Source organism: Chroicocephalus ridibundus, chromosome 1, assembly GCF_963924245.1.
Source record: "Chroicocephalus ridibundus chromosome 1, bChrRid1.1, whole genome shotgun sequence".
Lineage (NCBI taxonomy): Eukaryota > Metazoa > Chordata > Aves > Charadriiformes > Laridae > Chroicocephalus > Chroicocephalus ridibundus.
Genome location: NC_086284.1, coordinates 218,512,882 through 218,527,139, shown reverse-complemented (window position 1 = coordinate 218,527,139; position 14,258 = coordinate 218,512,882). Strand labels below are relative to the sequence as shown.

The 14,258-nt window shown below is 38.4% G+C and overlaps 1 protein-coding gene across 10 annotated transcripts in view; it reads right to left on the bottom strand.

Moving 5' to 3' along the window:
- The window catches only part of LRGUK (leucine rich repeats and guanylate kinase domain containing), a 57,034-nt gene that overhangs the window by 33,533 nt on the left and 9,243 nt on the right, over window positions 1-14,258 (bottom strand). For all 10 annotated transcript variants that reach the window (XM_063323719.1, XM_063323710.1, XM_063323709.1 and 7 more), the window contains exons 7-11: window positions 11,646-11,789; window positions 9,102-9,182; window positions 7,614-7,700; window positions 5,460-5,566; window positions 809-928 (exon numbers count right to left, since the gene is read on the bottom strand). In XM_063323719.1, coding sequence (XP_063179789.1) covers window positions 809-928; window positions 5,460-5,566; window positions 7,614-7,700; window positions 9,102-9,182; window positions 11,646-11,789 — 539 coding nt within the window. The remainder of the gene's footprint in view (window positions 1-808; window positions 929-5,459; window positions 5,567-7,613; window positions 7,701-9,101; window positions 9,183-11,645; window positions 11,790-14,258) is intronic.

Here is a 14,258-nt window from a genome sequence, read left to right as displayed (position 1 = left end):
GAAAATATAACAGAAATACAGACCAGCGTGCTATAGGAATTATAAAAGTTAGGTACCTTGAAGAATGGACTGGGTGGACAAGAGGAACAGCTTGCACCACCTAATTTTAGGTAACAGATAGAGGTGATCTAAATTAGCCTGCCTTCCTACCTACTGTGCACTGAAAATAGGTAGATACCTCAGGGAAGCGATTCACAAAGGCTGAATCTCCCTCGGAAAGAGAGAGTTTCTCTCCACTAAATACACGGGGAGCCCAAGGCAGCGAGAAGCGTAATTCAGGCCTTTCAGATGAGGAGAATTAGTCCTCCCAGCAGGTGGTGAAGTCTGAAAGGTGCCATTTGCTTTGATAACACTACTCCCAGGGTAATAAACTGGGCCAGCAATTGCACTTGCTTCCTTTCCCAGCTTCTGGATGCGGTCTGCACACGCATACTAATGTGTTTATATGCAGGTACATTACAAAAATTAAGAGAAATGCATACATATCTAACCAGATGCTTAGGTTGAAGGGCATTAGTGAGCATAGATAGAACAGATCAATAAAAGAAGCACTAAATGACACATTTTTGTTTGCCGTTCACCTTTGAAAAGAACATGATAATCTAAATAGCTTTTCTTTTAGGGATGTATTTGATGACTTCAGGCAATCAAGCCCTGGGAAGAGATAACATGCATGGCAATGAACATTTATTGGTTGTCTTTTTTAACTTCTTTAAAAAAAAAAAAAAAAAAAAGAAAGAAAAAGAAACCAGCAGCAATTCTAGCCTCGATCACTTGGTGTTCTTTTAAACTTAGGGAACAAACTTACCCGTATCTGAAGAAATTGTTGAACTGTCTGCAGATCTTATGAGTAAGCTCCCTCTTACCACAGGCGAGAGGGCCCACTAATACCAGCATGGGGTAGGGAGCATCAAGACTCGGTAAAGTGCTAGAAGAAAAGGAAAACAAGGAGCCATTACGTTACCTACTAATGAAGTCTTCAGCGACTTTGTATAAAGCTTCTGCAGAGACTTTATCATCACTTCAGCTAACCTCATCTGTCTATCACCCTATTCAGAGCGTAGACAAAAATCAGAAGTGTGTGCTCACTTTGATGGGCTCTAAACATAAAAATAGCACAAAATACCGCACTAAAGACCCCTGTGTCTCTTTTGCAAAAGGAATAATGTCAACTCTACTATAATTTTTTCCGATTTATAGCCTTTTCTAAAGCTCCCTCTGAAGTTACGGTGTTGCTGGGATTTGCTTTAAGAGTTTTCCAAGTCTATGGCAGAGATGGTAAGATTTTAATGATCAGGATAAATAAGCCTAGCGTGAACCTGGACTCAGTCCTACAAACCTTTACGCACTCCTGCGTATAATCTTGCTGACTTCCATCGCCTTGCCACATGAAGGTGGAAATTTGTAAAGAACCCTTCAATTCAATACGATGAAAAACACTAAGATCCTTAAACTCCACTGAACACAAATAACGCTACAATAAAAGAACCCAAAGTGCTGCAAAAATACAAAGCTCTCCATTTTCTCCATGCTGAGCAGATGGTTAGATCCTCAGATTTCCACTTCCAGCTGTAAATCCTAGAATGAATAGCATTTCTGCACTTTTGAGTGTCCAGCAATTTATTTAGATGGCTAAAAACGGAATGCAACTTTGGACTCTCATTTTTAAATCTCAGCCACTTGATAATATGTCAGAAATAGTTGAAATAATTTCAAACCCACTTATTTTTTTAACTAACAAATAGCTTTAACTAAATTTAAATTCTAATGTGGAAGAAAACCACCAATGTGTGTTAATCCTCCATTTAATGTGTTTTAAAACAGGTGAACACAAATTCCTGAAAACAGAGTCTATTTCTCTCACCTTTTCTCTTACAAGTAACTAACTCTGTAAGAAGTAATGATAACCGTCCAACACAAGCATGGAGGAAAAAGATTTCAAAGTAATGGCTTTACTCCTACTTTAGGTTCAGCAGTTCAACTCTATTTCCTACCAGAATATGTGCATATGATGGGACTTGATGCTTCAGAAGCTCTAAGATAATGGTGCAGTTCAGTCTGCTAATTCTCCTATGGAGTACTATCCTCACAGAAGAAATAACAGATACACCTAAAAAATTAAGAGACCGGCTCGAGTCTGTACATACGTGCTGTTACTAAACTGTGAAATCAACCCCCATCCTGATTCAGTGTTCCATCCGCTAGACGATCTTAAAGCAAGGCAGCTGCAGAACCCTTGGGAGATTTAAGGATTTTTTTTACTTACTGTGCCAACTAGTGACGTTTACAAACTATTAGACAACATGAGCACAATGAGCTTATTAGCACGATACATTAAAAATGCTGGAGAAGGTAAAAACACATTTTAAAAAAAAATGTTATCTGAATCTGTTAGGTTGTGACATTCTGTTCAATTCAAGATATATCTTCCTCCTCTCTTGATTATTTGAGCTGTTCAGACTGTCCTTCCCTTTTCTGACACTGGTGGTAAGGAAAAGACCAGTTCAGGACAACATGATCCCAGCAGGTATTAGTGACAGTTGTGGATACTAAAAGTGCATTATTATAAATGAACCATTTCAAAGATGGGAATTCCAGAAAGCATGCTTAGAGAGTAGAGATTCAAAATTTATCAAGACATAGCAGAAAGGTTCTTATTCTTCCTCAAGGCCAGGCCCTTCGTGAATAATGATGTCAAGGCCGGTCTGTGAAGACAAACCCCTTATCTTCAACATCGTTTTAATATATTCCTTCTCCATGCACAGGACCTGTTACATGCTTGGAAATTGTAGCATTCCTCTGTAATCTTTTCTTTTACTAGGAAGTGTTATATCCAGTAATGATATAATATATCATTGGATATATCATTATTTATCATTACTTGACATGATTATCCTCGGAGACCTTATAATGACAGGGAAGCTGGGGAGGGGCTGTTTGCAAAGGCATGTAGCGATAGGAGGAGGGGCAATGGTTTCAAACTAGAGCAGGGCAGGTTTAGATCAGACATTAGGAAGAAGTTCTTTCCAATGAGGGTGGTGAGACACTGGCCCAGGTTGCCCAGAGAGGTGGGGGAGGCCCTATCCCTGGAGACATTCAAGGCCAGGCTGGATGAGGCTCTGAGCAACCTGATCTAGTTGAAGATGTCCCTGCTCGCTGCAGGGGGGTTGGACGAGATGACCTTTAGAGGTCCCTTCCAACCCAACACATTCTATGATTCTAAATAAATTCTCGTTGCTCAAATTCCTCATATCCTCAAATTCCTTGTATATAGTATTTCACCAGAAGTACATGGAGAGCATTTCCACAATACTATCTTTCATTACGTCACTGGTTCTCAAAAGATAGACTAAAAGTTTTGGGTTTCCTAGTTCTTGGCTCATTTCATGTGATCTTTCAACTTTCTTTGTCTTTGGCGAGTACAGGAATCCAGTGCCGTGCAAGATTAATAGATTTCAAGGCCAGAAGGGACTCCTGTGATCATCTACTCCGACTCCCCTCATCGCACTGGCAACAGGATTTCCCTGAGTTCTTGTTTCAAGCCTGATACCTGAGGTTCCATTAGAGCATATTTTAATTAAAAATGTTCCGGTTGTGGAGAATTCTTGGTACCCTTGGTAAATCGTTCCAATGGTTAATTACCTTCATTGTTAAAAATAATCATGCTCTATTTCTTCTCTGTATGAATTTATCCTCAATGGCCAGATACCAAGTCTCATCATGTACTTGCCCAATAGACTGAAGAGCCCTCTGTTATTAAATTTCTGCTTCCCATGTAGCAGTTATAACTACGAGCAAGCTACCTTTTCAAATGTCACATGCATTTGGAAAGGAAAAATACACATAATATTGTTCAGTGGTGTGTTACCATGTAATTAAAGATAGAATCTTTAGGCACATAGAGAGAGGGAATGGCATAAGAAACTTAATGCTAACGTTTGCTCACTGCAGAGTATGCAACAGTGTAACTTTTTTCCTTTGTTTTCAGGTTTTATTTTTAATAGAGATATTACTAAAACAGAATTAATTATAATCTCATCTAAAAATATAGATGCAAATGAACTATACCAGTTCGGTTCCAATAAGCATTTTATAGTGTAAAAGACTGTAACGCCTCTTCATTAGGAAGATTTCATTAATGACTGTGTTTGTGTGCTTTCCAGCTGAGCACGGGCAAACATTCAAAGCATCGTTAACAATTTTGGTCAGTACCACAAATGCTGGTCTGCGTGTTTATATGTTTGTGTATACAATACCTCTGACAGAAGACAGAATTGTTTCTTTCCAGCAACGAAGACACACATACACAATCCAAGAAACAAATATTTAAATAGAGCCTATGCCTGCATTGGAAGAAATCCATGCCTTTAGGTAAAACTATTGTTGCTTTTCTTTTTAAGAAATCTCCAACCCTGCGAAACAGTAAATAAATCTTCAGTTGTTTGGGTTTTTTGGTTTTTTTAATAGGCTGTTAAGAATTCTCAGCGCTATCATCACCAGGGCGATGGTTCTTGTCTTTCATTGACAATCCCAGAAAACACAAGACTGGCAATAAAGGTATTATAAAAATATAAATTTTTGAGGTACTAAATCACGGATCTTAAATCAGGTTACTCAGTATGAATTAAGATGTCCAAAACGCTGCCAAAAAAAGGGTTGTGGGGCACAAAAGTTGATCTCAGTGCTCACTGTAGCCAATATAATAAAGCACATATATTTCATAGTATCTGCCATCAGTGTATGGCCAAGCATTTTCCAAAAATTCATCAAGCAAATATCATAATACATTTGCAGAGTAGCAAAGTACGGCTATTTCCATTTTCTAGATGAGAAATGAGACTGAGAGAAGTCACCTGGCATGGCAATGGCAATGTTGGAAAAAGACCATTGATTGGCCTCTCCCTTCTGTGTTTTGCGTGGCAGTCAGCGTCATCTCCTCCCAAAGGCAGAAGGAGCTGGACTTCCCTATGTACAAACTTGAAAATTTCACCTTACGAATATAAAATGTGCCCCCAAGCCACAAAATAAAGTCATTTTGTTCACAGTGGGACGCCAATAGCGTGAAGAGGAGGAGTAAGCAGAATAGGAATGTTTTACAGCTCTCTTCAGCCTCTAGAGATTTTTAAATTGCCTTTGGGTATTGGTGGAAATTTCGCATCTTTCATTTATGGTGCAAATGGCCATCTGTTTCAACAGATTGTTTAAAAGAAACGGAGCTGCGGACAATCTGTCTCAGACTTTAGAGGTGAATGACTAACTTCATTTCATAATCAATTTCAACCAAATCAGATTTGCCTCATTTCCAGACTGCTACCAGAATACTCTGGCATGTCTCTTCTTCGTTACGTTAATTCAGGGGTGGGAGAAGGACAGAAAAATGTCCCTCTAAACGTGACAACATATTCTGCTTTACTTGAGTGCCACCCTCAGGAGCTGATGCGAAGTGGAGGTAAACTCACCTGTCAAAGATTCTCTGGGGCTGCAGCACGCTATACATAACGTGAGTTATATGATCTTTAGCAGCAACGACTTCTGGAGGAGGATCATATTTATTCACAGCAGCAACCTGTTGCCACAGTTTAGGGGCAAAAGAAAGAAGAGCAGTGATGTAATTGTTTCCAGCTGCAACACGCTTTGCAGATCACTATGAATAACGATGGCTTCGTACTTATGAGGGTCACTCTTTGTATTTGGGCTGTCTGTGAGCACTCCACTACATAAATCTTTTCAGGGGATTTAAACACTATTTGATAGATGGATGGAAGGCAGCCAGACGGAGCTATCTTTAATATATTCAACCTTTTACTGGAAAGAAAACAGGATGCCATATAACTTGCAAAGTAATTTTGCTTAGGTTTTGATTATCCATTAATTTGCATCCTCTCAGTGCTGGTGGAAGATGCCAAACTAAAATCCTTAGAGACCGAAGCCATTCATTTGTTCACCAGAAGAGGAAGAGAACGGGCATTAACAAAGTAAGCAAACTGCAGTTTTCTCCTGACGATGCATTTCTGTCTTTCCTGGGAGGAAGAGCACTCAAACTCCAAGGATTCCCTCCATTCCTTCTGTTGAAAGCTCTATTGAGGGCACTGACTGCTCATGAGTTGTATATTTTTTGGTCTTATTAATGCTACCCACTCAGAAAGAGGTTAAGAACTACTGAGTCATTTCATGTAAACCATCGAACATCAACTGGCTGACGCTGTGGCAAAATACTGCTGCCGACGGCCATGCCTGTATTAACAAGTTGTGTGGTGGAATAGGAGTGGATCTTTAAAGCCAAACGTTCAGGACTCAGGACCCAATATCCACGCTATTTTGGGAGGAGTCGGGGAAGGGAGCTCGTTTCACTCTCGCTCTCATTTGGTTTTCGGTCTCAATTAGTGGCTAGGAGCACACTAGGTGCATCTTGGTGCATATCGTCCGGTTAAGGTTAGTCCAAAAGAAGTCTAGGTCATACGTTGCCAAGACTATTCTGCGATGAGAATCAAGCACGGCAAAACTGAGCAAGTGGGGGTTTCACTTCAAAACTACACTTCTGATCTCAACTACAACATTTCTGCATATCCATTTTGTGTCTTCCTGAGACAGAAGACCTGCTGCTTCCAAATTCATTGACAAGAGAATTTATGAGGCCGGAGTAGATATCCTAAAACAACCGGAGGAGAGGATTTTCTGCTTACTTTAATCATCCGAAAGTGAAATGCTAGCCTAAACCAGTCATCCAGGCTTACTTTTACAGCCCATAGAAAAGGGAAAGTTTCAAAATATATTCAAAATATATTCAAAATTTTATTGTAAGGAAAACAGATTGCCACATAAGACAAAGAGTAAGATCAACATCTCAGGAAGGCTGGCTAAATTTACACTCTGGTATCATCTTTTCTCTGTGTTCATGATAGAGAGAGGCCGGCATTAAATAAGAACCCTAATATTTATGGAGCTACAGTTAGGAGTGATGAATTTTCTGTACGGATCATTTTTAAAGGAAAATTCCCTGAAACCCAACCCCAGTTGGCAGCTATTAATCCTAACAGTTCTAGCATGGCTTGGGCCCAAATACTACATGCGGCAACCAAATTACAGTAAAAGTGGCACAAGAGGGAAAGGTTTCTATTACAATAGAAAGTTACTGTAAACAGTTTGAGCAGGGGTTTTGGGGGGGGCAGAAGATTTTACAGTGAAAGCTGTATGGAATAGAATGGGAGACAAGCATCATTATCACTTCCAGAGTTCACTTTGCTGTACACAATGCTAAAAAACCTCAACAACGGTATTTCAGAAGTAGCAGAGTGGCTACCACTTCAGAGTATTTCATGAAGGTAGTTGCCTGTTTAGATTCACTAGCTGAGTAACAATGGCTGCTAAATCAATTCCTTCTCTGAACAAAGCTTTTAGGTAACCTTTGCATTTTTACATACCACAACTGCTCCAGAAATTCTGTAGATATATATTTGGATTTAAAAGAAAAAGTCTCTGGATTTATGGCCTATCTTTGCAGCTGAAACGGGGGAGATTTGTCACACCCAAATGACTACAAAGCTACAATCGCATGCACAGGTTTTTATATTCTTTATTTAGAAAAATTCCAGAATGATATGATGTTTACGTACCTTTTCTTCCACTGAAATCTTCTTGAGATCCAGATCTGTGAGTTGGAGTAACGTGAAAATCACCAAGAGCCAATAATCTGTCTGCTCCTGAAGGACAAAGTTTCCACTTTGACATAAAGTACTTCATCAATCTAATACTTAATTTCAATCGGTTGAAATGAAATTGGTCTTAATACACTGCAACATAAGTTTTTTACCCCAAAGGATGTCAATACACTACAAATTGACCCCCCCTCCAACAAGCTTAGCTTCTGCAGCAAAAGCTGGTCAAAAGTCTGCGACTACCGTATTCAAAAGGTCAAGATGGGGATTTAAGAATCACCCCTACACCCACTGGAACACCAGCAAAGACCGCTGGGGAACAAAAAGCGTTATCTATGCTGGGCTTATGTAATAAACTACGACGAATGCTTCTAACCTTAGTAGTACTATAGGAACTTTAAAAGAGAATTTGCATTATAAATTCATCATAACATAGGTTTTTTAAGTCTGAGACAATAAAAAATAAAAATTAAAAGTCAAATTTAAAAGCTCGTGTCAAGTTGATGAAGCTTCTTAGTTCTAAAAGCGGTAAGGTCCTGCCAAAACAAGCGCGATTCAGATAGCTGTCTTAGGATGATTGTTTCATGTGTAAATTATTAAAACCATAATTGAAAGGAATAGGATCAGCCTTTGCTTAGCGGAAGGACATCTAAACAGAAAAAGGCGTTCAGGTTATGGGGGACCAGGTGCAGCCTATTTTGGGTATTTTTTCATGTTAATTTCATTGTGTGCCACGACAGACCGTTCTCACAAAAGCCAATATAAAAGTGTCAATTACAGGAAGGAGAAGGGAAACCCTGAACATTTTGATTCTCTCTGACGTAGGAAATCACTGCCAAAATCAAACATAATTTAGAAATCACAAAAGTCAGGACAGAATCATCTTTGATCACTCAGGACAAATTACAAATGCAGAGTCAAAGTCAGAATTTCTGATATTTTGCAAATGTCGTTGTTGTTGATAAAATGGATGTTTAATTCATTAACTGAGGAATATTATGGGAGCCATAAATGAGAACTGAGTAAATCCCAAAGAAGAAAAGAAGATACAGATTCCAGAGACGCATGATTTTAAAAGGGGTACTATTAGGTTCCTTTGAGCTTTTCTCAGGAACAATTGAGTACAGCCCTTCAAAGCAAACAAAAAGGGGCTCTCTTCCCAAACAAAAAGCACGGCGTACTGTGAGTACAAACACATAAATGGATTCACAAATGAAATTAATAAAATTCATGGATTTACTATGCAGATATTAAACATCGTGATTCACACGCAGGTTTGGTTCAGACAAAGTTCCCAGACAAAGGTGGGTAAAAATGCCAGGGAAACCATCACTCATTATTTCTTGTATTCATTTCCTGAAATGACCTGGCCACTCTCAGAGATAGAAACTGAGGCTAAACGGATTCTGGTTCTTATTTTTGGCTTCCTTTTTAGTTCTTTCTTACCTGTACAGGATTTTTTAAAAGATTTAAAACTCTGAGGAGAGGCAAATCTTCAATATATTCAAGTTCACGCAGCTCAGCAATCTAATTAGTGACAGAAACAGAGCATAAATCAGCAGCAACAGAATCCACGATAACTATGGGGAAAAAACCACCCCTATTTTAATTCCTGCTCTTAAAACCTGGACATAAAAAAAAAATCATTATACTCACAAAATGGGTATACATGTTAACTGCATTCAATAAGGCTCTTCTAGTCACAAAAGGCAGACAACTTGGATGTTAGCTGGAGAAGCAGTATAATACAGAGAGCAATTTCAAACCACCTGCGTTTTTCCAGTTCTTTCAAATGTCAAGCCCTTGCACATTTAGCTTTTATGTGGCTGATGTGCTTAAGTGAGGCAATTCTACGGTTCTATTTGCGCTTCAGTTGACTAGCAAAAAAAAAACCAACAACTTCCTTCTAAGAGTTTTTCACTGGAGCTCAAGTTCATCCTACCTAACTTGCAGCACTTGACTGAAAAGCGTCAGCAGAGCTGTCCTTGGCTGTCTGTGTCCAGAGGGTGATCAAGTCCACCTAAGGTCTCCTCTATCCACAAAAGAAAACCGGACTGGCTGCACTCAGGCACATCAGACAAGCATTAGAAGTTATGTGGGATTGGTCACAGTCATGCTCGACCCCGAGCGAACAGTTGTAAGGCTCTCAATTAAAACAAAATGGGATTAAAACTAGAGATGGGATGATTCAGACTGGACGTTAGGAAGAAGTTCTTCACCATGAGGGTGGTGAGACACTGGAACAGGTTGCCCAGAGAGGTGGTGGAAGCCCCATCCCTGGAAGTTTTTAAGGCCAGGCTGGATGGGGCTCTGAGCAACCTGATCTAGTGGGAGGTGTCCCTGCCCATGGCAGGGGGGTTGGAACTAGATGATCTTTAAGGTCCCTTCCAACCCTAACAATTCTATGATTCTATGAAAACGGAATTCATGTCACCTCATTTTAGCCATCTGTTAAGTTAGCCCAAGTCAGCCACTTCACCTCGCTTTATAACCAGTGGAGGGAGGCAGCTCCAGAGGTCACTTGATCCATGGTAGGCTGGGATGAATCACCTTGTCACAATACTTGGTTTTCCTCCGCTGCTGAAAGACTGAACCTAGAAGACTTCAAATTCTATCCCTAACTTATCTTATGTAAAGTGTCTAAAAACATAAATCTCAACCATAGCCTACTCAATATTCATTCTGAGACAACAAGAATTTGTTGGAGCAGTTTTGACCAAGTTAAATGCCATTTGGATGGGTTTCCTAAATAAATCATAGAATGCCAACTGTCAGCATTTGAAAATCACGGACCATGTACATGAGAGACATGGTTTGCAGATAAATCTATCGTCCCCGTTTTTGAAAAATCAAGCGTTTAAGATCATTCTGGGTTGCAGTGAGCTGAAGTAACTCAGATCTTTCGGCGTTAATTACTTAAAATTCTCTTTAAATTATTCTTTAGAAGGAAATGTTCCAAAAAAATGGTGACTCATTAAACAGTTTCAATAACATCATTAAAAGAGGCAAATTTTTGATGAGGTAAAATTAATAGTTTTTGCGTGCCATAAAGAACAGTGGAAACTATATGAGGCAATGGAAGTGGTGTTATTAATGCTAATAGCAACCATATTATTAGCTAGCTTCCTGTCTTGTGCAATTGATGTGCCTTTAAATGTCAACCTGAACACAGTGTGAGAAAAAGAATCCGTAGTGTCTTGAATTAAATCCTGTAAATGCATCTTGCAAGTGGGGAAAAAGGACAGAAAATGGTCAATTCCTGGTTTATATTTTTATTTCTGATTTTCTTAGATGTTTTTTCACATGCAGATCTGTCTTTGATGTCAAAATGATTCATGAATTGATGGCCTTTTCAGTTAAGGACCCTGGAAGCTCAATATCAAAAGTATTACGTATATATGGCTTGGATTTCAAAATTCAAATACAAATGACTTAGACTGTGTCATTGTACTTCCAGTGAAAATTCTGCTGCATAACAAAAGACACTTTATAATATTGTGTACATGCAGTTCTGCCTTACAGGAAGTTTCCAGCTGAGAGCTCAGAAGAATCGCTGGTCATAAAATTGGTCTGAGAGATATTAACAAACCCTCCTGAGGCCTGGCAGCAGAAAAGCTGTGATGTAAGTAAAGATCCTCAAGAATAATCAAGCTGAAAAAGCTGCATACTCATCCCTATCTTATCCACCCAAGGGAGCACTGTTAGTTCTTTAGGTACGCGAGCACTAAATACCACAGAAGTGATACCTACATAAAGATAAACCCATCTAGAGATATTAAATAAGGCCTGCGGAGTATAATATTAATCAACATTTGAAACAGTACTGGAGTGAAACACCAAAGGAAAAAATGTCATCTTTTCTAATATTCATTTCTTGCAGTGCTGTAAGATTTTTTGATTAAGCCTTAAAGGAATTTAATTTTAGAAAAAAAAAACAAACACAACTATGCATTCTTAGAAAAAAGTTGAGATCAATATTAACTACGCTACCTGGTTATCCTCTAGGTTGATGGCCTCTAGTAGATCATGTTCCTCCAAGCCTTCTAGACTAGATATTTTATTGTTAGATAGGTCCAGCTTCTGTAGAGTTTTCAAGCTGTCCAACGCAGTTATCTTCTCAATCTGGTTAGAGCTCTAAGAAAAAATGAAAGCATATAAACTGTTGATAAAGTTCTACAGACGGAAAACAACATTCCCGAGGAAGAACAGAGTTCACTTTATTATTGAGAACCCTATTACAAATAGGCCTATTACGCATTAGCCCCATCTTCATCTTGAGACGACATATTACAGCTTTCCATACTGCTCAAGGAAAAAAGAATCAACTATCTTCTGATTAACTTGTCTTCAACTCACCTTGAACAGCTGGGAGAGACAACAGCAATAAAACCAGCTCTAGCATTCTTTTAAAGCGGATACTGGCTAAAGGATACTCCTATCACTATCCAGCTCAAAATATAGAAAATAGATATGCACATAAAATTATAGCATATATATACATAAATACATACGATTTCCCTCTGTAATCATGGTTATATTTACACTTATGATTACAGAATAAATAATGAAAATATTAAGATAGAACAATACAGTACTGTCTTCTTTGGACTGCAGGCAGTCTATAAAAATCTCTCTAGGATGCACAAGTTCATCTTAACCCATACTAAGTGAGGGCAGACTTTATTTACTGTCAGTGACAGCACGCACAGAAATGTCAAAAACCCAACAAACGCAAACCCACCTTACCGTAAGTTCATCTAGGCTCTGACACAAGAAACGACCCAAGCTTTTGAGAACTCATAAGTAATTATCGTTGTTTTACATTCCTTCCAAACAAGGCATAAAATAGAAGACCCACATTTATCACTGGACACCAGATGGCTTCATTTCTCAGGGCTTCACAAATCATATACTCGCTTCTGCTATGAACTCCAATCAGGTACAACATGCTAGGTTCTGTACTCATCTTTGTCCCAGCGGCCACACGTACCCAGATGGCCTCTCAACATGATTCTTTCTGTATAACCTTGCAAGTTATATTTTTTCCATCAGCATCACCTTGTGCCGAAAGCTTCGAAGCCTCATATTCTATTAATAAATATTTAGGAACTATTGAAATAAATAAGCCAGCTGACTCTAATGTTAATCCAGTTGTCTGTCCTTGACATTTTTCCTGACTTCTAAATGTTTAATTAGGTTATTAATAGCATGGAGGCTCGCTCTTCTCTTCCTGTTCTTCGTTAGACCTCTGTTTAATAGGATACAGCTTAGAGCTCTAGTTGCAAAATGCTACGCAAGAGGTGCACATAAAATTCCGAGAACAAAAGGGATTTGGGTAAAGATCCTTTTTTGCAAAGCATAAAATTCCTAAGAGTCCAGTTCATTAGAGATGCACTTCTTATTTTTTTGCAAACATAAGCAGAACAAAGGCTTTTTTGGTATAGCTAGGCAGTATTTACAGTTTTTGAAGCCTTTCTTCCAAACTTCAGACCTTACTACTCTTTCAACCTAAAAAGCTCAAGGGAAAATGGAAAAGAAAGCTGATTCAATGGGAAGAGAGGGGATGACTGCTCCCATGAAAAAGAGAACTGCATTTTATTCTAATTAGTAAAAGAAAATGCTATGCTAAAATCTGTCTATTTACATAATTTCCATATGACTATCTACTTTGCTAATTAAAAAAGACAAGCAGTTGTATAAATAATTATAGCGGCGTATAAGAACCAAAACTGAAGAACACGTTCATATTAATAAGGCTTAGCTGTTAACACGACCTCCAAAACATTTTACAGAGCAGATAACCGTTAGTAACAGAATTATTACTAGGCCTTTTAACAGATGAGGAAATCAGGGCACACAATGGGTGAGCGATTTTCTGTAGTTCTCCCTGAAGAAAGCATTTAGAGAAAAGATCTTCCTGCCAGCTTAGACTGTCACACTCCTATGGTCCATTTCAGAACTTTTAGACAGGATTTTGCCAATCTGACTTAATCTTATCCACTAAAAATTAGACGAAATTCAGTTTTATTGCCGCTAAGGGCACAACTGCAAGCTACCCAAGGCATTATATATCTGAAATATATTAAAAAAGATGTTACTGAACACTATTTGAATACATTATTCAAAACATACGACTGTCCACTTTTAAATGTGCATACCTTTCCTGAATATCGAAGCAGTAATAAGTACAAGGGCCAATAAGGCCTTGATGGGTACAGACCTTACTTACTCTTTTCTATACCAATTACTACAGAACAGAAGAAAAATCTTTAAAATTTTAAAAGGATTGGAAAAGAATATTTCTATTCTTGATAAAGGATTCATTCACTTTACCTAAAATATTTATGTAGGTGCTTAAAACTAATGGAGCAAATATGAGCATATTTCTATGTATAGTTTTTTGGTGCTCATTTTTAAAATCCCATTAAATATTTTTTAAATCATTATTAAAAAGTAAAACCTATTAAGAAGTAGCCTGTTGTATTTTGTACCAACTGAATTGCATTAAAAATAGGTTTTGCTTGTGTTTTCTGCGCAACCTCTATATTGATGGCTCTTGCCGTTAAGTATCTTGAAATGATTCAGAAGTCGGCGTTGCTATTA